Source organism: Marmota flaviventris, chromosome 1, assembly GCF_047511675.1.
Source record: "Marmota flaviventris isolate mMarFla1 chromosome 1, mMarFla1.hap1, whole genome shotgun sequence".
In the NCBI taxonomy this organism is placed as follows: Eukaryota; Metazoa; Chordata; class Mammalia; order Rodentia; family Sciuridae; genus Marmota; species Marmota flaviventris.
Genome location: NC_092498.1, coordinates 90106772 through 90134452, shown reverse-complemented (window position 1 = coordinate 90134452; position 27681 = coordinate 90106772). Strand labels below are relative to the sequence as shown.

The window sequence follows — 27681 nt, the reverse complement described above, 5'->3', positions numbered from 1 at the left end:
TGTTTAGTGCCAATCAATCAGGAGACAGGATATAAAAGATATGTACCCAAAGTTAAACTCTTCTAAGTTTGCTTCAGAGCAAAATTCCTATTAATATAATCTTAATAATTTATTCTTATTAAATTCTCAAGTGTACTCAATCTGTAAACATCAACATTTAGGGTTATCTTTGTTGAATGATTATTTGTAATGTTTGGGATAAATTAGGAGATAAGCAAATAACGGAAAAAAAGAGGTGCAATCCTATTATCAAAGATTGGCATTGTCAACACTATGATCGATTATCTATCTATCTATGGATATATCATCTCTATTTTTGTGGGTGAGGGTTAGATACTTGCTACAAATTAAATCTGCACTCCACAATATGTAAAAGGAAGAAAGAAAAATATATTACCCAAAACTAATTGCACTCAGATGGTCACCAAACTATTAAGTGAAGTTCGTCTCGTATGCAATTTTTTAAGTGAAGTTCGTCTCGTATGCAATTTTTTTGTATGTTATAATGATGATATATGTGATTTTATGTAAGAGAATTGAGACATTTTCCTGTGAGAATGTATATTTTATGAATTATTTTTGTCTCTTAACTGTATGTCTTTAATCACTTTGTCATGAAGGAGAAAAAGTAGTCAGACTTTAAGAACATAAAGAAATAAAAGACAAAAGGTATATACAAATACAATTAGAAAAGCAAAATAAAATTAGAGACCAAGACATAAAAACACTCATGCAGAAAATAAATGAAGAGCTGCAAAATTTATTTTTAAATCACAAAAGAACTCCAGTACAACTATTATATTTAAAATCAGGTATTAATTACTATGAATTCCATTTTAGGAAATATATAGATGTGTGCTTGTGTGTTGCATCTTATATAATTCTTTTATATATATAAACTTTGTGTTCATATATAAATGCTATGCAAATTTTATTGTTTTACATATGTTATAAATGTTATATAACAAATAACTGAAATTAACCAATTTGCTGCGCCCCTCCCCTGACTCAGGCAATGGCAAGGCCCTACTGAGGTGGATGGTGCAAGGCTTCCATCCTCTGGAGGAGCACAGTATGTTTCTGGGAATGGGCTGTTTTGTTTTTGTATTCCTTTAATAAGTATAGTTGCGATTTCTCATATGACCATTAAGTATGAAGGAAAAAAACATGACTTTCCCAATTAATGCAACTACTTCTAAAGAATAGATCTGTTTGCTCTAAATGCAATGATTCAGCTGTGGAGTGTAAATTGTTAATGTCTAATGAAAAACTCCCTGTATTCCTGTCAAGGAAGTTTTTGAGAAATTAAATTAAAATCTAGAGAAGAAAAATTAATGTTAAGAAGACAGATTAGTGCTTGGTACTGGGCAAACTGTTCTTGTTCCTGTGCACAATGGTTTGTGCTCTTACTCTTGTTTGATTAAAATTAATAACAAGTCAACCACTTGCCGTAACCATGGCACCAGTTCCAGTCAGTAAGTCAAGAAAGAATAGTCAAGGTATAGGCCAATAGTTTGGGACATTTAACTATTATTAAAAGTTAACTAAGCAGAAACAGCTCAAAGCAAAACGCGAACTGAAAGTACAAATGCTTGCTTATGCATAAGCCAAGATACATTCTTCTATTCTAATTGTAGCTACGTAATATTTTGTTTCTTTGAATAATGATTCCTGTTTTGTAACCACAAAGTACTGTGAGCCTGCCAAAATGAAAAGTATATATGATCAACTTCACAAGTAAAGATTGGGATCAACACCTTCACTTTGGTGTCTGTGTTGTTTCTCCACCCCCCTTTCGCCGACTCCTCACTATCCGTTCGTCTCCTGAGACCCCCTGGTGGAGCTGGTCTCCGACACCAATTAATATAATCAATATGCTAAATTAGGAAATTTAATGTACCATACTCATATTGTAGAATGATAATAAACAATTTATCTATATAGATAAATATCATGTATCTATATAGATAAATAAAATGTTTATTATCCAACAGCAATGATAATAAACAATTTATCTATATAGATTAATATCATAAATATAAGGTAGAGATAAATTGGATACATAGGCATATAAGATATATATTAATTTTAGCAAACTTGTGTGTTAATAATGCACACACAAAGTAAAAGTATAGAAATATGCAAGGGAATGTATAAACACCAAATTCAGAACCCTGGTTAATTCGGGGAGGAAAGAAGAGAGGGAGGACATGAGATCAGAAAAGGTAAACCCAGGACTCCTACTGTATCTGTAATGATTCCTTTTAAAAAAATTCTGAAGTGACTATGACCAAACCAAAGGTTGAGTTTTAATAGAGCTTTTGGGTGGCTTCAAGGAGTAAATATTTGTAGTGTTTTTCTATACTTTCCCTTCATTTGAAAGATTTTTCAGATATTTCATGTTTTTTTTAACAAAAAAATTAATAAAACCCAAAGATATCAAAAGGAATTTTGGTAAATAAGAAGTGTGTGAAATGATCAATTTTCACACTCAGATCCAATCTAAGAAATACAAATTGATATTACTCTCAGACAAATGAATTTTTAAATTAGTGGAGGTTTAGGAGTCTGTGAAATCTAATATTGGCCAAGAAACACATTAGAACAATGTGTGTCAGAAACCTTCATCTGTGTTTACGTCCTGACCTTCAAGGACCCGCTAGAAAGTTATCCTAAGGGACATAAAAGAGCTATGAAAAATTAGAACTAGCCTAAATGTCCAGTAAGGAGGATTTTTAAAATAATAATATATAAAATGGAACGTCAGGCAATCATTAAAAAAGAGAATACAATAATCAGGAGACAGGATATAAAACACTAAATATTCCACACTAAATTAGCATATCGATTATATTAATTGGTTAATTTCAGTTATTTGTTATATAACATTTATAACATATGTAAAACAATAAAATTTGCATAGCATTTATACATGAACACAAAATTTATATATATAAAGGAATTATATAAGATGCAACACACATGCACACATCTATATATTTCCTAAAATGGAATTCATAGAATTAATACCTGGTTTTAAATATAATAGTTGTACTGGAGTTCTTTTGTGATTTAAAAAAAGATTTTGCAGCTCTTCATTTTATTTTCTGCATGAGTGTTTTTAATGTCTTGTCTCTAATTTTATTTTGCTTTTCTAATTGTATTTGTATGTACCTTTTGTCTTTTCTTTATGTTCTTAAATTTGACTTTTTCTCCTATAAAAGATTTAGTGCTTGGATTTTACTTACCATATCACTTGTTTTTGCTTTCTTCATTACTAATTCCCATGTATTTTTTATTAATCTCTAATTATGCTCATTTTATTATTTTCATGACTTCTAGAGGCAGTTTATTTTACTTATTGGATAATGAAAGTAATCAATGCTATGAATTTGCCTCAGATTACTGATTTTGCTACAACTCTGATTTTAATAAAACATCTTTATCATTATTATTTAAGTTATCTGAATTCATAGTTTTAACTTATAATTTTCTGCATTTTTATTTAGGATGGTAAACACAGCCATTAACTGTTGGGATTGTTAGTTTGTTTATCTGGGTTTGGAAATTGTTGTGTCTACTTTTACTATTGAATGCAAATGTTATTATATACATTTATGTCTGTGGAAAAGTGGCCTTTACTTTTTGCATCTGTATGAAAAAAATTAATGAAATAATCTTTGCATTTATGCATTGTTTGACATTTAAGTAGATATTTCAAGAATTTTGGCAAAGAACATTTATTTCAATATTTTTGTATTAAATGAATGTTATTAATTATAAGATTAATATCTTTTGATCATCCTTTTAATTTCATGCTCTTTCTGTAAAAGACTGAGAGAAATATTAAAACATTATGTTTTTATTGTGTCCATTTCCTGTGGTATTGCCAGAAGTTTTTGCTATGGAGTGTTATGAAAATAACATATGCACATCTCAACAAAAGAAAATTAAAAGATGCCAATTAATTTAACACATTTCAGTTTCCCTTCTGTTAAAGTATTATCATTAACAGTTCCTTTTACATTCGTCCAGAAGCATTTTATGCATACTTTCATGCAATAGAAACATACTATTTTAATACGAAAGAGTGCATATACAGAATCTTTTGCACATAGCTTTTTTCTCATTTAACAACTCCATTTTTTGTTTTGTTTTGTTTTGTTTTGCAGTGCTGGGGATCAAACTCAGAGCCTCATGCTTGATAGGCAAGCATTTGGCCACTGAGCTATAGCTATATCCTCAGGACACATGAGAGATCTTTCTTTAACAATACATAAAATTTTTCCTCATTTTTCAAAATAATGACTGAATAGTTTTTAATGTAGGGATGTATCATAGTTTCTCAAAGAAGATTATTTTGGGGGGTATGTAGGTTGTCTTTAGTTTGTTATTATTGTAGTATGAATTATTGTAGTATGAATCTTTGTGTGTACATTGGAGTCTGTTGGCAGGTTAAAATCCAGGGCTGAAATAAATGCATCAAAAGCTACATCCATTTTAAACTGTCAGGTCAAACCACAAAGTAATTATGAAAATTTAATTTCAAACCAATAGTGGGTGTCTATTTAACACTTCTTCTCTCACTTTATATTATTAAACCTTTAAATATTTGCTAATGTGATAGACAAAAAAATGAAGTTGAACATGTTTTGCCCTTCCTGTGGATCTTTTATATTTATTCCTTCAGAGTGCTCATGTATTTCCTTTCCCTATTAATCTAATAAGATGATTTTGCTGTTTTTCTTATTGATTTATGTGGGCTTTTAAAAACATTAATAGAGTCAGCTTTTATATTTTGGATATTAAGCTATTTAGAAATAGTGATTTATGATTGTTAATTCTTTTCTTTTAAATACCTTTATTTTATTAATTTATTTATATGCAGTACTGAGGATCGAACCCAGTGCCTCACACATGTCAGGCAAGTGCTCTACCACTGAGCCACATAGCCCTAATTATTAATTCTTAAATGATGTTTATAATTTTGGTTAATTTCTAAATTTCTATTTTATTTTTAAAATTTTCCTTTGCCTTAAAGTATCTACTAATAGATTTTAATATTATAGCCCTTGATTGGTTTTTGTCTTTCTTTTCTTATCCTATGGCCAATCTTTCAAAATTAACCTTCCTTAATAAGTTTGTTGTAATAAAGTACATTTAAATAAAGCACTATTGTAATTTTTAAATCAGAAGTATTTTAGCATTTTATTTTTTCATAAGCTTTAATAATAATTAATTAAATTTTAACATATGTTTTCTGGATTGTACTACTTGAGTTCATTTTTCCATGCCATTTTTTGTTATTCTAGAGTGCTTTAAGTAACATCTTATTTAGAGGAAGAATAAAAACAGCTGATAAACTAAGGGTCTTACATGTGTTAACTAATTTAATATTTTAATAATACTATGAAGTAGATGCTTCTATGAATACTATTTTTATTTTCTTTAGATGAAGACTTGGAGATTGAATAATTTGTCTAGAGGAACTAAGCTGGCAATTGCTACATTGTAGTATTGGAATCTAAGAAATCTGAAATTTGCTTCCTAGATCCATGATCCAAGCATGCCCTCACTCTGTGGAAGACACTGTCCTAGAGGGGAAGTGGGAGATACAGTGGGTGACTCCTCCTATCTTTGAAAATGACTTCAGGCTACTTTTGTAGATAAGAGAAGAATATGGTCAGGTATAAAATCATTGGTTCTCACTTTTCCATTTCTAAATTATAGTATATTAGTTTATTTTCATCAACTATTTAGTGTTATTGATGAGATGTTTTAATTTTTTCTTATTTTTGATTAATTTATGCTTTTCTGTCTGGATGTTTGTGGATGCTATATCCTTCTAATTTATGCATTTTACTATTATCATTAGGTTTTCTCATTTCATTGATGTGCCTGGATTTAATAAAAACAAATTTTGTTGCAACAGTTATTTAATCAAGGCATAATACACACATAAAACTCAAATTGTACTAAAAGAGCATGCAATGAAAATAAATTCCTGAAAGGGGACCACTTTACTTCCTTTCCAAGAGGGATTCTTCTAGTCATGTAGTTTATTTCTAAATAATGTGTATTATTGCTATTTCTTAATTTACATTAGCAACTTATTACAATTATTATTGAGTGTTTTACATGCTCAAGATCTTCTTATCTCCTTTCATGAATTAACTCATTTTATCTTCCCAATAACTGTGTGAATAGATTGCTATTATTTTACATTTAAGGAAATGAGGAATAGAGAAGTAAACTGACTTGCTCTAGGTCACATGAAAGTAGTAACTAGCTATAATTTGAGTCTGGATCTATTTGGTTCTATCATAAATGACAGAATTGGCTTAATTATACTGCTATTCTACTTTCTATCATTATCATCTGTCTATCCATCTCAATATGTATGACTCTAATATTGGTGACGGTTTTATATCCTTATTTTTACAATCTACTTAAATTCAATATTGTACCACTACATGTAAAATGTAGAAGGCTTATTGTATTGTTGCTCCATTTACCAATTCCTCCATCCTCTGTGGTATAAATTATCATGTATTACATCAGCATATGGCATAAAACAACACAATACAGTGTCCATCTTGCAGAGCAGGTATGCTCTTAATGAGTTTGTTTTATCTGAAAATGTCTTTATTTTATCTTTATTCCTGATTATTTTATCTTTATTCTTTTATCTTTAGTCTCCATTTTCTCTAATGAGATGTCTCAGCATTCAAATCTTAATTCCCTTATCACGTTTCTGTGCCTGCTTTGAACATGTTTTCTTATCTTTGATTTTTATGACTTTGATCATAACACTGTTTAGGTGTAATTTTCTGTTATTTATTCCACTTTGAGTTTACTGAACTTTGAATCTATAAATGTCTCTGTGAGTGAATTAGGAAAAATTTTCACATTTATTTCTTCCAGTATTTTTCTCTTTAGTCCTTTCCTTCTCTGTCTGTAACTACAAATGCTTTACCTTTTTATATTTCTTGTCTCACAGGAACTTGAAATTCAGAAAAAAATTTTATGTGCTTTTTAATCTCTTTTTTTCCCTTGTTCTCCTGATTGTTGGATGATTGTTATATTTCAAAGTTCACCAAGTCTTTATTTTATCATTTAACCTACTGTTAAATTTATTCAATGGATTTTGAATGACAAAACTGTAATTTTCACTTACAGAATTTCCATTTCATCCTGTATCTGTATTATTTCTATTTTTCTTTTGAGATTTGCTATCTTCCCATTTATTATAGGACATTTCCCTTTACATTCTTCAGTGTGACTCTAATAACCCCCCTAAAGCACTTACTTGCTCACTCCAACATATGGATTTTCTCATGGCTTGTTTCTACTAATTACCCCCCACTATGAGTTACATTCTTTTATTTTCTCATATGTCCAGTAAATTCTTACTGTGCCTGGATATTGGGAATTGTACATTGTTTTAGGAGGCAGGAAACTTGCCTGGAATCAAATTTAAAATGGAAATTTTCCTTTAATCTTTGATGAAATTCTTGAAGTCTTTTTCTATGCATTTGAGTTCACATATTGGCCAGAGATATGGACAGATTTCAAGATTAGAATTCAGGGATTTTCCAATCTCTCTCTTTTCTGGGATTTCACCTTGACACACACATACTTACACACACACACACACACACACACTCACTTTCCAGCTATTGTCATTGTCCCAGGTTCTGTCTTCTGATTTTTCTGGGTAGTAAGACGACTACTGTCTGTTGGAGGGTTAGAATGGTTCCTACCTTCAGGTTAAAAGTCTTCATAAAAAAATTTATTTATTCAAATTTGTTATATATGAGAGCAGAATGCAATTCAATTCATATTACACATATAGAGCATAATTTTTCATGTCTTTGGTTGGGACACAAAGTAGAGTCACACCATTTGTGTCTTCATACATGTAATTAGGGTAGTGATGTCCATCTCATTCCCCAGTTTCCTACTCCCATTTCCCCTCCCTTTCCCTCCCTTTAAATGATGTACCTTTACCCATTAAATAGAACTTTTAATCATTTCCCTCTTCTTTTTATGTTACCTTGTCATTTCCCTTTACCCTATCTAAAGTTCATCTATTTCTCCCTTGCCCCCTATCCCCATTATATATCAGAGAAAACATTCAGCATTTGTTTTTTTGGGATTGGATAACACTTAGCATTATATTCTCCAACTCCATCCATTTACCTGCAAATGCCATGATTTTATTCTCTTTAAATGTTGAATAATATTCCATTGTGTGTGTGTGTGTGTGTGTGTGTGTGTGTGTCCAGTAAATTCTTACTGTGCCTGGATATTGGGAATTGTACATTGTTTTAGGAGGCAGGAAACTTGCCTGGAATCAAAGTTTCCCTATCTATTCATCTACTGTAGGGCATCTAGATTGGTTCAACAATTTAGCTATTATGAATTGTGCTTCTATAAACATTGATGTAGCTGCATCACTATACTATGCTGTTTTTAAGTCCTTTGGGTATAGACCAGGGAATGGGATAGGTGGGTCAAATGGTGGTTCCATTCAAAGTTTTCCAAGGAATTTCCATACTGTTTTCCATATTGGCTATACCAATATGCTGTCCCACCAGCAATGTATGAGTGTGTCTTTTTCCCCACATCCTCACCAATACTTATTATTGTTTGTATTTTTAATAGCTGCCATGTTGACAAATCATCTAATCAATAAATGGGTCAAGGAACTGAGCAGACACTTCTCAGGTTAAAACTCTTTTAGTAAAGGAAACTGAACCAGTGTATTCTTTTCTTCCAAGTGTTCAAGTGTTGACTCCCTATCCCACCCCCATACCCTATTTGCCTGCTCTTGTCTACTCTTTAGTGTCTTTAGATAGGCATTTAAAAAATATTTTGTCCAGAGTTTGTAGTAATCTGTGGGAGGACTGGCCCATTAAGAGTTACTTATCCATTATCAGAAATAGAATCAGATAATGTCAATCATGTCTGAAAGGAATCTTAACTTTACTTACTGGAGATTGTTTTCTTTGCAGATATAATCTCCTCACACATATATTCATTTCCAAGGATTTCTAATGTTTCCTTGCACTCATGTTTTGAGTAATAGGGGCATTTCTTCTGACTATGATTCTTAAAATACTCAATCTTTTTGTGGAATTTTTCTTGTGTTTATCCATTTCATAAGGAATGAAAGTATGCCATGTTCAATTTTATTAGGAGGATTCATTTGGAAATTTTGACTTCTAGTAAACACCTCTCTTTAATCCTTAGATAGTTCTTCCTGTACAATTGTCTGCAATTGGGTTGGGGTTTTGGCTCAGTAGTACAGCACTTGCCTAGCACGTGTGAGGCACTGGGTTTGATCCTCAGCACCACATCAATCAATCAATCAATCAATTAATAAAATTATTATGTCCATCTTCAACTAAAAATATTTTTAAAAAGAAAAGAATTGTCTGCATCCTCATTCACCATTATATCCCACAGCATTATATCACCCTTATAGTACTCAGAGCTTCTGGAATGTAAATGATGTACCTTTACCCTTTAAATAGCACTTTTAATCATTTCCCTCTTCTCTTTATGTTACCTTGTCATTTCAGTGATGAATTTTCAGGGGTGAAGGTAGCACAGTACATCTGGGGCTTTGAGTCTCCATTTTCTATAAGAATTCACCTCCATTTTCTATAAGCTAAATTCATTTAGAAATTGCTGAAGTACACCTTTCCTGATAAGGTACTTTGCATGTTCAGAGACCATACAGACTTAAAGTGATTTGCAATTAAATTTTCAAGATATTTGAAGAGATTATCACATGCCTGTGTATTTGTGTATAGTGTGTGTAGTATGGCTTAAAACAATGTACTCTTATCTCTCAGGGTTTTGTGGGCTAGCTAGCTCAGCTGGGGGCTGTCACTTGGATTTGGGCATCTGGATTAGAATCATCGGAAAGGTTAACAAAGCTGGACATCATTGAAGGCTTATCCATAGGGGAGCGCATTCAGGGCTGTCCATCAAAGTGCCTGCACAGGTCACCCCAGGTAACTTGGGCTTCTCACAACATGGGCTCTGGGTTTCCAGCAGGACTATTTCAAGAATGGACTTCCCAAGAGCCAGGAAGCAGGTGGTGGGCTAAGGGCTACATCATTTCTGCCATATTCGGTTCATCAAAATATTCCACGTGCCTTTATATTTCAAATTAAGTGGTCTATTAAACTTTTAGTTAAAATGCAGATATGATGTGTACATATTGTGTATCTAAGTAATAACATATCTAAGATCATTACCTCATTAATTCAACTAATTTTTCTTATTAGATTTCAGTCCATTTTCTTTTTCATTTTGTAAATTAACAACACTCTTTTTGAAAGTAATAAATCTCATTTGTGGTCCAGATTTTCTCCATTAGGTTAGCCTTAACCTTATCTCACTTTACTCTCTCAGTTTGAGGTTAAATGTAGATTAGTAATTCTTGGCCTAACTTCCTAAATCATTTTTTTTTTTTGCATAATTGGAATGGCTTACATGATATCAGTAGACCTCTTAAACGAATGTCAAGGAAGGCAGTTTCTATTGGCAGGGGGACCTCCAGCTTCATTGAGAAGCATTCAATTAGATAGAAAACAGATGCTTATTTTTGTCTTATAAACCTCAATGCAGGTTATGTGGTAATTACTTCAAAGAGGAGGATAACAATTTATGTAATCAGCAGGACCCTATAATTACTAATGCATAATTTCTAAACAGCATTTAGCAAAATGAGGCCTATACATACACTTCGTAATGGAAAAGATGTGTTTGACACCACACTAAATTAAATTAAAAATTTGCATATTTTCTTCCAGGAAATGCACTAGCTTCATCTGCTCTATTTTGCTTGACTAATCAATGCCTCCTTCTAGCTCCATTACAGGATCACAGAAATGCTGAATCACTATGATAATTGCATGAGAGCATTAGGTCCAGGAGTGAAGAAAGACTTCCTCTTCTGTGACAGGGATAAGAGAGCACCCTTCTAAGAGGACATCTGGAAGTCAGATCTAGACAACTTGTTTCCACTGAGAGTTGAACATCAAGGTCATACAAAGTTTCGAATGTAAGTGCTGGTAGAGAACTTAAAAATTATCTGTACTTATCTTTCATCATAGTTAGGAAGAGGATCAATAAAAAGATATGACTTGTGCAATACCAAGCAGTTGGTAGGAAGGTATTCACCTAGTTAGTCCTATCTGAAATCCATTCAGTTAAGGTAGGCAGATCATAAACTGAGTTGGTGTTAGACATCCACAGACTCCATTAGCCCTAGGGATATCAAACCTTTTTTCCTAGTAAGTATTTTAAAATTCACATGTATACATTTGCACTAAGGTTAGATTGTTAACAGATAAAATGATGCATAATGTAGGATATCTCCTGGAGATAATTCAAGCTCTCCACATATTTAAGAAAGTTAAGCCAGTTGTTTACATTCTCTTTCTGAAAGGTCATGAATGCAGTCATTGACCTTGATGACTTCTTACCTACAGTTCCTGAAGTCAGGTCAAGAGAGTTACCAGTCTCTTCTTCAAAGCTCTGGACCTAAGGCATCAAATTGCAACAATCTCATTAGAATTTTTTTCATAAAGATTCACTTCATTTAGTTAACTGTCTACTGGCAACCAGTAAGTAGGGTAAACATGAATTCCTCATCTCAAATAGTTTATAGTCTGCTGGAGGAGATGGTAAGGATGAAGTACCCAAGATAAGGATTTAAAGAGTTCAGGAGAAGGGAAGAAAGTGAGGATACACAATTCTTCTTGGGAGATATAAATTTTAACTGAATTCACATAATAATATTATTATGAAAGACTTTTTTGCTATCAAGAACACATTAAATATATTTGGAGAAACTAAGTTAATTTGGCTTGCTAAACTATGGAGAATAATTCAAAAAATTGAAGTGATATATAGTGCCTAGATGGATAAAAGAAAATTTAATTTACAAATCAATGGAGCAGAATTTGTTTTTGATGTTTATTAGAAACTAATAAATAATACTCTATCAATGAAAATAAGGCTATGTTAAAACAAAATAATAAATATTACTTTAAAAATGGTAATGTACTTTACTATAGAAGCATGATGCAGAAAAAAGAAAGTATAAGAAAACAGTTACTGCTAACATCTTGAAGTGTTTCTTCGCAAGTTTTCTTTTTCATAAATTTATCTTGCATATGATGATATAGTCAATTTTTTTCATTCAAAATTTAGAAGGAAAGCTTTCCACCCACATCATACAGTTTCTTTGAAAGCACCATTTTCATGACTGCCTGGTAGGCCATAATTTAAATGTACATTAATTTATATAACAACTCTCCAATTGTTGGAATGTTTTAAAAATTTTGCAACTAACAATAATATCTTTGTTTGTGTATCTATTTCTACATATCATTTTATTTATTGGGGATTGATATCTAAATATTGAAAGCTGAATCAAAGGATATAAACATTTTAAATATTGTGATTATATGACCAAAAAAAAAAGATGCAAGACTAAACATATTTTGAATACATTTTTATGTCTTTGTGGGGCAGGGAGGGCTGGTGATAGATTATATTTACTTAATTAAATCCTATTCTTCTTTTAATATTTTAGTAAGCTTTATTTCCCATAATTTCCATGATCCTCTTAGACCCCCCTGGCTGGTTAAGAATCCTTTTAATTGCTGCCTGGATACACCAAAACAAGTCTGTAGATTGCCTTAAAAGTATGGTTACAGACCTGCCACTGTCCCACGTTATGCTTTTCTAACACTTCTCTGGAGCTCCCTTCAAAGCAGATTCTATTACCAGTTCTGGGCTGTTCTATTTGTGGCTGGCACATAGAAGGCTCAATGGAGAGGTGACCCCACCTGGGGATTATATGAATAGAAGAGAGTGGAAAGATGTATGTATTTTGGGGTTGGGGGACTAAGAAGTCCTGGTAGAGATCTAAATGAGAGTGAAAATTAGTGTGACTGTAGGTGACATGAAGTAGCAGAGAGTACGTGCGAAATAGGTCAAGACATATGAACACCAACAAACCCCAGAGGAAATAAAACTAACCCCCTAACATCAAAACCCACTGGATTCTACTGCTTTGCCCCTGGCACTGCAGTAGGCATGGCAGAGGAAACATTTCCAAGACACATTCCCTGGTCTCCAAGCTGCTGAGAGGTGAGACCTGGAGGCGCCACTGACTCATGTGCAATTTTCTTACAAACCCAAGCTCTTAGGACATAGCAGGGGAATTGTCAGGGCAGGTTTCACTGAGAGGGCAGTAGTTGATGTGACCCTTAAAGGTGAAACATGAAGTTAGGACACTGATCATACAAAGCATACTGAGATGCATCATAAAACAGTGAGCATAAGCAACTCATGGATTAATCTGTGAGCAAGACAAAGAAAAGGAAGAGAAGAAAGTTCATTTCATACTAGATTATTTCTGACTCAAGCAAGTAGAATAGCTTTAAATGTCTTAGACCAAACTGAATTTGGAATAAAAATCATTGACAGCATGAAAGATAGTTAAGTGAGAGCTGGAAGGCAGGTTATACCCCTTAGGATGCTGAGCGCGTAGGTACAACACTGACCTCTTCCATTTCAAAGGAGTCTGGTCCTTTACCCACAAGATGAGACATGTTCCTGAGCTTGTTAATGTGGATCAAATTCTCCTTCCGAGCTCTGTCCCTGAGTGATCCCTCAGGCACATAGGAAAGAGAAGCCTGCTTGGCCAGCATGGGCGAGCAAGGCCACTGCTTGCCCAGAAGATCTCGGGGAGGGTGACAAGGTGTCAAGTCATCACAGGCTTGGGCAGCCCAATGCTCCTCCAAAGGAGACACATGGCTTTGGTTGTGGCTGATTGAGGCTGCTGGTAACTCTGTCCCACACTCACAAGGTTTGGCAGAAGGGATAACAATTCTGCCTTTCATCTTGAAAGATTCGGATGCTTCTGGGTCACAGTCCCTCTGGATATTCCATCTCGAGGCTCTCCGTAAAATCTTACTTGTTCTTCTTTGAGGCTCTTTAGTCCCACTCACTGCCCTTCTTCGCATCCTGTCTCCTCCAGCTTTCTCCTCTGTGGGGCTCTGTGGGAGGTTGACATCATTCAGCAGAGATGAGAAGGCATTGGTTACGTGGTCTAGGATTTCCAGCTGTTGGAAACGACCTGAAGAATACAAGGAATGCAAACGTTTTACACTGAGTTTTCTCAGCAAAACTGCACGGATGCAGTGGATGGTGTTGTCAAAACTGAAAAGTTGGTTGCCATGTGATTTTCAAGACGAGGAGTACTTTGAACTCTTGAAAGTAAATTTTTACACATATTCTTTGCTCGTATGGAGCTGATTCTCCAGTGTAATGAGAAATCCTTGTGCTATGGAAAAAGTCAACACCTCTTAAATGTAGCTGAATATACATAGCTATATGGATTATTTAACACCTCATTTTCAGGTGTTAATTTATTAAAAACTATGGACATGTATGAGTCTATATACCTATATGTATTAAATTAACTGTAAAAGAATGAACCTGGCTCTTTCAACATGAAGCAGCCTGAGTATTCTTCTCACAGCTTCATGGGGTCGATATCTCATCATGACCTCCATCATCTCCATCATCTCCAGAACCAGAGAGTTGTGGAATGGTCTGGCATATGGAGCCAGAAGGCCTGGATCCAAATCTCAGGTGAATCACTTCTGGAAATTCAACCCTGACTACATGAATGAATAGATAGTGTTAATCTCTATGCCAGACATAGTAAATGGTCAGTTTTTTTTCTCTTTTTTTATCTTGGAATCATGACTGTTTTATATATGTGTCATATTTGCTGTGAGCATCAAAAAAAGTTGTAAAACACGCTGCTATGTAAGTATCAGCCATTAAAATAAACGATTTCAATGTGCAAGACAGGAAGGAAATGTATTTTCCTCAGTCTTTCAAGAGAAAGAAGTCATGAATGTGAAAATGCATTTGTCCTTCAAAACAAACCTGCTCATCTTGTCAGTCTTTGTGGATGATCTGGTTTCAGTATTCAGGTAATATATGCAAGTGTTGACTTAGTATAGGGTGAGGCCTAATGTACTAAGGCTTCATTTGAGGATGCTTTGCCAGTTTGAAAAAAAAAATGGTGAAAAAATATTTTTGGTATCTGAAGATAATGAAGCCACAGTAATGGAAACAATACACTCCATCTATTTCACAGTCCTTTTTTTTAACCCCTGTGACAGCATGCTGGGTTGCATTGCCCAGCGAGGGTCAAGGACCACATGGGAGGGGAAGGTGCTGTCCTCTGCACGTTTTTTTTTTTCCACCTTCAGAGCAATGCTGGTGACTCTTCCCTGTGCACATCTTTACACTTACCTGCTTCTTTCACTGGAAAGGAGAAGATATTAACTCATCATCCTCCAAAAAAAATATGAGGGATTTCCCATAGAGGACTGTGTTATTCTTTCAACACCTATAGGAATTTGGGTTGGGGATGTTTCAGAATAATTCTGATTAAATTCCTCCCCCAAAATTAAGCTTTAGTTGAAACCAAATCTCTTTTGTGAGCCAGAGGGTAAGATTGAAGCATAATTCAGTTTTTATGATTGTCTCCCATCTACCCAATAGCAGGTTTTTATACTTAGACAAAGCCTATCAAATTAATTGGTTCAGTCAATTCAGAGAACACAATATTCTGAAGAGTTGGATGAGTGTCTTCTTTTATTTTTGCCTTTGGGTAGATTGAACAATGGACGAATTGATTCTCACCCTCAAGTTTGAATTTTTTTTCTACTGACTTTGAATGAGACATACATCTCCAATCTATCTTTCTAACAGCCAACTAATTTTGTTATTGCTAGTTTTACATTTGACCTTCTCAGCAGCCTTGAATCAAAAGTGTATTGTTAAGTAGCAGAAATAAGAGGGCAGCCATTACAGGATTATGGGCAAACTCCTAGTTCCTCTAAAATCCATGTTGATTTCATTCGTAAAGTGTTTCCTTCACAGATCAGCTCAAACACTGCTCAAGTGTTAGTAAATGTCCTTATTTTTCCCAAATAAAAAATTGATCAAGAAGCTTGCATCTCTGTGGAACTCAGAAGAGGAGCCAACAAAGAACAATATTAATTGCTTCTAAAAAATAAAGAAAATTCACATCACAACATGTTCAGGTTGATATACTCCCTTTCAAAAACCCCATTACTTCAATTTTAAAACCCATTTCATCTACATGGAAATAGAGAAATGGGAAACTAAAATAAGAAATCCACATGAAGTCCTGATTTCAGATAATGATTTGATTTTTAAAAAAACCACTTCAGCTCCCTTGACATTCCTTTCAGTGAATTTATTTATATAAAATAATTTATTTCAGAAACAGAACTTTGCCGTTTTCCCCATCTAGAACCACTCAAACTCTATTCCATGGAGATGTTCTTTGTTGCTCCAAGAGGGGGTTCTAAATTCAAATGATTTTAAAAATGCTGCATTTCTCCTCTAGGACACTGAAAACACACCTTTGATTTATTACATCAATCCTGTAGTAAATAAGCTATAAGATATCCTCCCTCCAAATTATTCAAGCACAGTATGTGTACCTCAAGAATATCCTCAGGAATGTCCTAACGAAAAGTCTTCCACTGATGACCAGTCGGAGAAACAGAACAATGTACAATAGCTATAAAGATTAGGCAGAGCTAGTCTACAAATCTGCAGGTATGACAGATTAATAACTACCACTTATAGCTCAGGTTGCCAATGGTGTGTGTCTAAGCCTCATAGATGAGAAATTAAGGTGTCACCTAATGACCCAGATAAGCCTTGTCAGACCTTGGCTTCTCTGATTCCTGGGTATGTGGCTATGGTATATATTATTACCAGTATTACCAGTTTTCCTCTTGTCAGGGGCATATGGCAGGATTATATCTTGGGGTTATGTAGGCCTATGACATGTTCTGGCCAGTGGAATCTGAGAAGACCTGATATGTGTAGTTATGGGCAGAGGATTTAAGTGCTAACTATGGCTTTCCATTTCTACCCTTTTCCTGTTATTGCTACTAGTGACATTCCATATTGGTGGTATGTGGGGTGGGGGTGGGGAGCAATTCCTCAAGTGAGGACAATTTGGAGCAAATCAATCCTTCTTCCAAATATACAACCAGCCCACAGTGGAAATGTAGACTGATCAAGAAAGAAATCTCTTCTGCTTTAAGCTACTGTGCGAAAAGAACAGAATGTTACTACACACAGCCTACTAGTCTGTCCTTTTAATACTGTGGTCCACCCGGCCACTCACTGCCTTTGCTGAGGTGCTCACAAGGTCCTCACTTACCATACAAGTTAGGATTCTCAATGTCCATCCGCTGCTTTTGAGCTTCAAGAAAAACACGGATGTTGATCCCTCTGGCTGCTGAGCCACAACCAAGGAATCTGGCTGGGATTTGCGTGCAGATGTCTGGCTCGTCAGCGCCAAACCCCAGATCTAAGAGAATCTCCACTGGGTCTTTTTCCCAAAATTCCAGCCATTCAGGAATGCTGTGATTTAAAAAAAAAATGAACATATATATGAGTCCCTTTATCCATAACACCTCACTGAAGCCTAAGCCACAGTTTTCTAGTCACCCAAACTTCCAGAAACTGAGCGGAAGAGGAACCTGAACAGACAGATGGTGCCTTCACTAGCGTTCATATATACTTACTTAAAGGACAGTCAGTCTCTGCACCGAGGGACTGCTTGCCTATACTTTACATACAATACCACGAGTTCATCCATCTGGCTTTTTTATTTCCCCAAGAGCAAATGTTAAATTAGACAGTGCAGGAAGATTGTGGAATGGATGCCAGAGATAGTGCACTGTCAACCACAAAGAAGTGGTAATTGATGGCAAGAGAAAAAATGGGAAAAAATGTCAACAGAAGACTCGCAGAAGAATATTTTTAAAGAGTATTAGTGTGGGGCATACTCAGCTACATAAATCTGTTGAGGATATTAAATGCAGAACCCCAGGGCTCATGTTTATGAATAATGATTTTAAGTCCCTAGGTAGGATTCACATGTTCTGTCTCTCTTCTTTTTTTGGACTTGGTTGATAAACAAATGTTTGTATCAAATTGTTCTAGTCCACTTTGTCACTGAAAATGATAAATATCCGTTATCTGGAATTTGTATTTATGTATACTAGTTCACTTCCCAGTTGTTGAGCTTTTTTTGAGTTGGAACTTTTAAAACTCATGGATTCTGGGAATCAGAACTTTTGATGAGGTTTTACCATATTTGCTTTTTTCTCTTTTTACTTCTTCTTTCTTCTTTTTTTCCCCTTTTTGTTTGATGCTAGTGTTCACCTTGACATGCAACACTAATGAGCTTATTTGCAATAGTTGAGATGATTTTATGGTCATGAGCTTTTAGTCTCATGGCCAGACCTGCTTAATGAAACCACCGGCAACACATTTACACTTTCCAAGTAACATAGATATTTAGTGCTTTGCCTCTTGATTCAGTTAAGTAAGAAAAGGTAGTCCAGCAACCTTTAATGGGAACTGAAATGGCTTGGCTTGTACATTTAGTCATAGAAATTACTTGAAGAACTGGGAGTGCCCATCTGTCAATGACATGGACATAGGAACAAAAGGAGGTTCAAGGGAGAAAAAAAAATCTGGCAAGAAGTCTAAATTATATGGGGGAAGACTTAATCCTTTAGTCTATTGACCTTATTGCACAAATTTTTATTCATCCCATTTATGCAAATATTTATTGAGTGTCTGTCATGTTCTAGCCTCTATGCTAGACACCTATGGCACAAAAATGAACAAAGGTAGTGACTGCGTCCCAAAGGTACAATCTCATGGCCAATAATGCAATTATTGATTGGTTTGTTATTTAAAATCTTTTCAAATCATTATGAAAATATCACTATTTTAAATTTTTTATTGAATTTTGCAAGAAATATTTAAAATACGCTTAACATGTTAAAAATTATAATATTACACACAAATATCTTTCTTACTTTCCTCATTGTCCCCAGTAATTCTGAGCCTTTTCCTCCTAAACCTATGTATATTCTTCTGGACATTATTCTACGTAGCTATATACATGCTCCGCAGATCTCACTAGCTTGTTTTATAAATAGTACACACTCTATGTATCTTTCTGCATCTTGCTTTTTTCCCTTAAAAGATATGCCTTGAAGATCTTTCTAATAGGTGCAGATCTACAGGGTATAAACTGTATATACAGGGCATATCTCTGCCTACTTTTTTAATCATTGCATGAAATTCCATAAAATGAATGGGCCAATGGTTTATTTGGCCATTTTTACATTAACAGATATTTAGTCTGTTTTCCATATCACTATTGTTCTTGCAAATTGGAATTTGGAAGTCCTTTGTTTATTCTCTCATCCGTTCATTCAGCAAGTTTTTCTCAAGTCCTTATTTTAATTTTATAAAATTGGTTGTTGCCCAGAATGTATTTCTGGAGGAAAAATGTGTGGAAATCACATACCTTTGTGGTATACTTGTGGTAGAATGGCAAGAATTGAAACTGGTTCCTCTGGATAGGGTGGGATTTTCAGAAAACTGATGCAGAGACCTACAACCAAGGGGGGAATGCCAACATGAGATGTGTTGATTGAGGTAGTTCCTGGGAGGTCATTGTCAATCTTTCCCTTCCAGAGCAAACGTGCATTTCTCTTAGTTTCTAACAACCCTCCCCCAAAGACCACAACTTTGAAGAGACCAAGTGTGCAGCCCAGGGCCTGATTCTCTTTTCAGAGCACTGTGTTATAGCAGGTGTGAGAATTTAAGTGTTAGGTGCCCAGCTACCGCTCATTATAAAGGTGACAGAATGTCATACTCTTGACAGATGGTAAATCATTGGGGAACCTTTTCAGGAACACAGCTTTGTTAGGTTCCAACTTTGGGGAAGAAGTTAAAATTATGTGCTGAAATAGGCACAGGGAACAGTCACTGAAGCAAATCCATGTTAATTCTATAATGGAAAAGAATTTCATATTGCATGGAGAAAAATCTCGAAGTGCTGTCCCCAGGGTTCTTGTGGCCATCCATATGCAACAGTAACAAACTCCTTTATTACTGAAAAGAAAAAAAATGAGTCACTCTGTGCAATAGGTCTGCATTTGCAAATCATTTGAAAGCACTTTCAAGGAAAGTGGAACATTATTATTATGTAGTTCAGTTTTATAAATCTTGGCTCTACCATGGGTCACATCTAGCATCCTCAAACACAATAGACAATACAATTAGAATTTATTAAAGACTCCAATGCAGAGGGCAGTGTTCCCAAGGACATTGAGTTCTCTTACTTGGGCTGCTGAATTTGTCTTTGTTCTGTCCACATTTAGGAAGAAGAGCTGGGGCTTGCCACTTCCTTGTTTAATTGCTTCTTTTCATGAAGACTGAGAAAGAGCATGTTTCTGGATAATATGAACTCCAGAAGACTATTGACTCTTGAGGAGCGGCATAAATATCCTTTCATTTATTGATTCATCTCCGTTAATAGCAACCCTGTTTAAGTTAGTTTTCATTTTGCATTTATGGGTCACATCTTATTTTGTAATGTTCATCAGAGACATCCAGGAGCAACTCTGGCCTTGAGTCCAGAAGAATTCATGTATAGTCACTCTTCTAATAAAGTAGGGGTGGGGGTAGGGAGCAGAGCTGATCACAGAATCCAACTCTCATCTTCCTTTTTGAGAAAATAGAGAGTTTTCTGGGAGCTTCCTGTGATCCTATATTACTCTATGATTCCACAAGAAACAAAAACAACAATCCTTAAAGGGAGGAAAAATATTAGGAAAAATGGCATTTAAAGTGTGTTATGGTTTAGATGTGGTGTCCCCCAAAATCTCATGTGTGAGACAATGCAAGATGTTTTGGAGGAGAAAGATGGGGTCATAGCCTTAATCAAATCAGTGAATTGATCCCTCATGGGGTTAACTGAGTGGTAACTGGAGACAGGTGGGTGTGGCTGGGAGGAAGTGGTTCATTGAGGGCGTGGCTATGGGGTATATATTTTGTATCTGGAGAGTAGATACCTCTCTTGCCCTCTGCTTTCTGATCATCATGTGAGCAGCTTCCCTCCACCACACTCTTCCACCATGATACCCTGCCTCACCTCGAGTCCCTGAAGAATGGAACTGGCTGTCTATGGATGGAGAAACCATGAGCCCTCAAATAAACCTTTCCTCCTCTACAATTGTTCTGGCTGAGTCCTTTAGTCACAGCAGTGAAAAAGCTGACTAAAACAAAGTGTGAACTGTAGAAGTACGAGGGATATAGCAATGGTTTCTGGCTAGTTGGAATTATCTCAAAAATGCAAGAATGAGAGCCCAGGAAGCAGAGTTCCTAAACTCAGGAGATCTCAGAGTTTATCCCAGCATTTTATAAACTAGAGTATGCCCAAGAATCATCTGGAAGACTTGAAGAAACACATCTTTGTTTCTGAACCCTACTTCAAGGGTTTGTAGTGCAGTAAGTCTGAGCAGGGAGGGAGCTCAGGAACTTGCTTTTCTATTAAGTTCCCAGGTGCTGCTGGTGCTGCTGGTCTGGGAACCACAATTTGAGATTTAGTCTCTCCTTGTATCAAGAGACTCTCACTACTTTCAATCTTACTTTGAAAATTGTCTGCATTATTATCCAGTAAATATCATGATAATTAATAACATTGGCCAAATGAAAGTATAAATACAACTGTCATATGAACAGGTCTTTATGAATAGCTGTACTATAGTAAAATGTCACTGAGGCACAGGTTCTAATTAAATCACCTCCCAAGTCAGCATTTGCTGATTTAATTTGTTTGTTCCTTTATGACATCTAAGGAATCTCTAATTCTCCAAGGTTAGTGAACACATTCCAGGCACTCAACCAGTGTGACCTTTCGTGAGAGCCTAGGATCCATGGTATTATTGAGAAACTTCTTCACTTCTACTTCATTTAGGAAAGATTCAGATGTAACATAGTGGGGAGAAGGAACTCTGATTCTGCTACCTACCTCATGTAGTCTTTCACAGTCATTTGAACCATTCCTTGTTCATGCAAAGAAACTGGAAGAAAAAAACAGTAGAGGTGAACTTAATTTTCTTTTATCTCATGGGAGATTTTCTTATATCCGAATGAAACAATGTGGGACTGAATTTCCAAATCCCGGGTTGTATAAGCATGGAAGAGAAGGTATGTCAGGAGTGAACAAGACAGAATATAATGAATGGCTAAACAGTAGGACAAAGCCCTGGAAGAAATGTACTTGTTCAATGAAGCGAGAAGTCAGGAGCGAATGGAGGAATCAGTGGAGGTTTCAATGGTGGAAATGGGATTTATGTTGGATGTTTAAGAATGAAGTGAATTTGAAGAATGGAAAGGACGTATCACCACTAAAGAAGAGAAAAAGGTATCTGTAAAAAGAGGAAGGTCTGAGACTGGTCTGATTAGATCGCAGAGCACGTGGGGAGGCTCTCTCATGGAACCTGTGGCCCATCAAAAGCACAGCCCGGGCAGGCAAAGGAACACAGGAAGGAATTGGCATTTACTGAGCATCTTCCATTAGTGGGTACCATCCAATCCATCCAAAAGCCATTTGATTTAGGATATATCCTCATTTCTCCAATAAGGAAACTGAGACTCACAAAAATTTACTAATGAGTACATGATCAAGAGTAACAGATCTAGGAATTTGTTACTACCTGTATTATTGATTTTAGCAATAGCATACTATCTATTTAGCACAATGTATTTAGTATAATCTACTCAAGCAACAGCTAAGCACGTTACATGCATAATCCCAATTTCTACAATAAAACCACGAAATAAAATCAACATTTTTATTGTTGTTCTTATTCCCACATAATAGAGAAAAAAACTGAGGCTCAGGGAGATTAAATACATTTCTCATGGTCACTAAAAATGCCATATCTTCTTTTTTTAAAAAAACATATTGCTAATAGAATATCTTGTAGTTGATTTGAAAACTGAAAACGAGAGTTTATAAGTATACATCAGGACATGAAAAACCAAGAAAAGTTTTTGAGCAAATATATAAATATGAGAACGATGATGCTGACAGTCCATTTGCTGGGCAGTGGAGCTGAGGACAGAATATCTTAGGATGAACATGTATTAGATATCCGAGGCCCATTCAAGGGCTCTTGCAGTATCACACTGTGTGTCACGACACCACATGCAGCTGACATCTGCAAAAGGAACTATTCCCAGTATGGGTACATTTTATCACTTACTTTCCCTCATGGCTTTCTTGGGTACAAATGTGGAACATGCACAACACTGGGAAGTGTCCCCACCCTGTACTTCTATGAGAACGTGAAGTTTTTCATCATAAGAAAGAGAATGCAGGTTGGAAAAAGTTTTGGATGAACAAAGCCGAGTGATTAAAATATATGAAAGAATGTTGAAAATAATAAAGAGCTTTCATTTGGAGCCAGAATTCTTGTCTGGGTGGTAGAGGGGGGCAGTGGTCTATATGTAGGCTTTAAGTTATCCATGAACTAACTTGTTTGAGAATGTCAAATTTGGTGGATGAAAATAGGGATCTCCATAATTTTTATAGCAATAATCACATTTTCTTATTCTTTTTAGATATAGACAGTAGAGTTTATTTTGACATATTCTATATACATGGAGTATTACTTATTCTAGTTAGGATTCTATTCTTGTGGTTGTACATGATGTGGACTTTCACTGGTGGTTTATTTATATATGAACATACGAAAGTTATGTCTGATTCATTCTACTGTTTTTCCTACTCCCATCCTCCCACTCTTCCCTTCATTACTCTTTGTCTAATTCAATCAACTTTGATTCTTTCCTCTCCCTGCACTCTTATTGTGTGTTAGCATCTGCATATCAGAGAGAACATTCAGCCTTTGATTTTTTGGATTGGCTTAATTCATTTAGCATTATAATCTCCAGATCTATCCATTTATTGGTGAAAGTCATTCTTTTTATGACTAATACTCTATTATGTATATACCCCACATTTTCTTTATCTACTCATTTGTTAAAGGGCACCTAGGTTGGGTTCCATAGCTTAGCTATTGTGCATTGAGCTACTATAAACATTGATGTGTCCTGTCACTATATATGTATACTGAGGAGTTGGATAACTGGGTCAAATGGTGGTTCCATTCAAAGTTTTCTGAGGAATCTCCATGCTGCTTTCCAGCGTGGTTGTACCTGTTTGCAGTCTCACCAGCAATGTATGAATGTGCCTTTTCCCCAACATCCTCACTAACATTTATTGTTACTTTTTGTTGTGCAATTATGACTGGAGTGAGACGAAATCCAGTGTAGTTTTAATTTGCATTTCTTTAATTGCTAGAGATGTTGAACATTTTTCATATATTTGTTAACTGTATTTATTCTTCTGTAAAGTGTCTGTTCAGTTCCTTTGCCCATTTATTAATTGGACTATTTATTTGTTTATTTATTTTGGTGTTCAGAATTTTTTTTTTTTGAGTTCTTTATTTATCCTGGGCATTAATGTTCTATCTGAGGTGCAGGTGGCAAAGATTTTTTCCCATTCTCTCTTCACATTCTTGATTGTTTTCTTTGCTGTGAAGAAACTTTTGAGTTTGATACCATCTCACTTCATAACTACTTAACAGAATTACATATCAACAAGACATAAACAATCATAAGTTTTTGTGCCTCAAACAATTGAGCATTGACATACATCAAACAAATTCTTCTCAATTTCAATAATCAAATAGACCACAACACAATAATACTGGGTAACTTTCACATGGCTCTCTCATTACTGGATAGATCCTCCAAATGAAAACTAAATAAAAAAGGTCCAGAACTAAAAAATACAATTAATAATTTAGACTTAACAGACATACATAGAATATATCATCCATCAATGACTTAATATACTTTCTTCTTAGCAGCATACAGATCCTTCTCCAAAGCAGACCATATCTGAGGCCCAAAGCAACACTTTGCAAAAAAAAAAAAAAAAAAAAAAAAAAAATAGAGGTAAATCCTGCATTCTCTCAGATTACAATGGAACAAAATTAGAAATCAATGATAAAGTGAAAAATAGAAACTACTCTAACACCTGAATACTAGCAAAAGAAACAGTGAGGAAATTTTAAAAAATACTTAGAGGTAAATGAGAATAGCAACACGACATAGAGGTAAATGAGAATAGCAACACCACATATATCAAAATCTCAGGGACACTATGAATGTGGTTCTAAGTAGAAAGTCTGTTGCATTGAGCTCTTTCATTAAAAGAATAGAAAGTTATCAAATATGTAACCTAACATTACATCTCAAAGCCCTAGAAAAAAAGAAGAACAAACCAACACCAAAAGCAATAGAAGACAGGAAATAATTAAAATCAGAGCTGGAATATCCATCATTTTTAGCAGATTTTTTTTAAAAAGCTTAGTTACCCTGCTAGGAAAAAGGAACACTTGTCCAGAAAGAAAAAGACAGAGATACATTGTTAAGATGTGTGCAAATAGAGTATTCTGAACTAAGCTCAAAATATACAACTACATTTAGAGACAGTGAAAGAACAGGCACAGTAAATGTTTGCCTTGCAAAACAAATGTGACTCTGTCACTATGGCAGTCAGATAGAATGAGAAACATAAATTGACTTCAAAGGTTGAAACAGATAAGGATGGTCTCTGTGCTTCAATTTCAAGCCCACTGCCCATGGCGACATCATTAATCAATTGCATTACTTTCTCACTGAGCCTGGATAGGCTCTCAAAATAGTCACCAACACCTGATTGGGATTGTCTTGTGAGATGGAGTGTATTTGCCATCCTTTGTTTAGATTAAACTTCCTGAGTGAGTAGTTGAGAAAAACAGAAATTTCAGGTCCTGCACCTAAATTTCAGATGTCAACAACTTTAAGAAAATACATTATAGGGAATATAAAACATTATAGGGAATGCCTTCTTTCATTCTGTTCTTTTTTGACCCTATGAGGCACCTCCAGGAGAAAGATTTGACAACTTCCATACACAGGTCTTTCTTCTAGGTGTTACTAATCCATTGCGGCACAGTTGCTTACTGAACCTAACTCAGTCTCAGCACAACTCCAACTCATAAAACCACTGCCAATTGATTGAAGTTGTCACATGAAAGAATAGCTTTTGCTGTTCATAGATTCATTAATGTCATCCATCCAAGCACAGTATAATTTTTAGGCAACTATTTGTAATGACTTGATACCAAGATGAAATAAACAATAAGTGGCCCAAACAGAAGGTAAAATAAATATAATTTCCTATTTCCCTAACAAAAAATTCCTATTTCCCCTGTCCCCCACCTTCTTAACCAGCACTACCTGTAACTACAGCATTGCATGTAACACATAAAGTAAGCCTACATTTGTACCTGAGTGAGCTCATCTGGAGAATTCTGGGGAGTTTCTGATCAGTGTTCCTTGCCTAAAATTTCCCACAGTCCTGGCCATTTGGCTGCAGGTTCTTCTGGTGCCACAGTCCTCATTACTCTCTCTGTCTTTTCCAGTTGTCTGCTACTGCTCTAGGGTTCTTAGAAAGTGTGAACAGATGAGCATGTCCAGGCCAGGGACCTGCCAAGGTGGCCATAATGAATTGCTCAAACTGTCAGAGAGGAAATGATCCATTTTCAGATATTGATGAGAGGAGTTAGTTCAGCCTTGCTGAACTTTCAAAAACCCTAGCCCTGCAGAAAATCTTGTCATCCAGAAAAAAATCTAGTCATGTAGGATCTGGAGGCTTTCACTCAGGACTTCTTCATGGATCCCAGAGTCCACACAAATCTGACAGCCACACTCTGTGGATCACGTCCCTAGGCCCTGCCACTGTTGTTACAAGCAATTTGGTAGCCAGGAAACCATAAGTTGCATCCAGGAGAAAAGAAGGTCCTAGGTCAACATGCTGTCTAGGAAGTGAGAAGCAGATTGGCTTGATCTCAGTGGGGGGTTTCTGTCATATATGAAAGTCTTAGGGTTTTAGCAGAAGCAGGGAGAAGGACCTTCCTCCCCTGTACCCCACAGCTAACATCCTGTGCCCCACTCCCCGCCATCAGCAACAGTTAAGGGATGTTAGCCCCCTCACCTGAACCCCACCATCACTGATGAAGAAATACAGCACTTACATTCTTTCCTACACCCCTTTCCTCTTTCTTCTTGATCTTGCTGAAAATGACACAAATGTCTATCTGTAGCCAAGGCATTCAGACATTAGCCTTTTCTGCTGCCAAGCTTAGATTTTTTGGAGAAACTCAAGCCAAGGAAAACTGGTATAATTTTTGAAACATTCATAAGATGAGCCTGATTTTTTCAATTGTGATAAAATCATCAAAAATTAATTAGGTTCCCTGGTTGATTTCCATTTTACATTCCTTGGCTCTCTAGGTCCTCGGAGACCAAGTGCTATTTTCACGGTGTCTCTGTGAGCTGACTTCTTGGTTATGGGGGAAGCAATGATTGGCCTTCTCGGCATTTGGACTCGGGCAGCTTAAGAGTCTTGCACAGAGCAGAAACTTGACTGTTAAAAGAGGTTTTGGTTTTGCCTGTGATTCCTTGCCTGTTAGAGTTGTTTTTTTTTTTTTTTCTCCTTTCCCAGTTTGCTAATTTGTAAGGTAAGCTGCCTGGAGCCTGAGAATTGGTTTGTTGGGGTCAGGTCCTGTTTCTCTTGGCCTGTTTTCA

At 35.5% G+C, this 27681-nt stretch overlaps 1 protein-coding gene across 1 annotated transcript in view; it reads right to left on the bottom strand.

Moving 5' to 3' along the window:
* Itprid1 (ITPR interacting domain containing 1) overlaps positions 1-27681 on the bottom strand; it is a 93367-nt gene that overhangs the window by 53647 nt on the left and 12039 nt on the right. Inside the window, exons 4-8 of the mRNA XM_027939721.2 lie at positions 22004-22055; positions 19493-19579; positions 17321-17523; positions 13596-14170; positions 11505-11562 (exon numbers count right to left, since the gene is read on the bottom strand). Coding sequence (XP_027795522.2) covers positions 11505-11562; positions 13596-14170; positions 17321-17523; positions 19493-19579; positions 22004-22055 — 975 coding nt within the window. The remainder of the gene's footprint in view (positions 1-11504; positions 11563-13595; positions 14171-17320; positions 17524-19492; positions 19580-22003; positions 22056-27681) is intronic.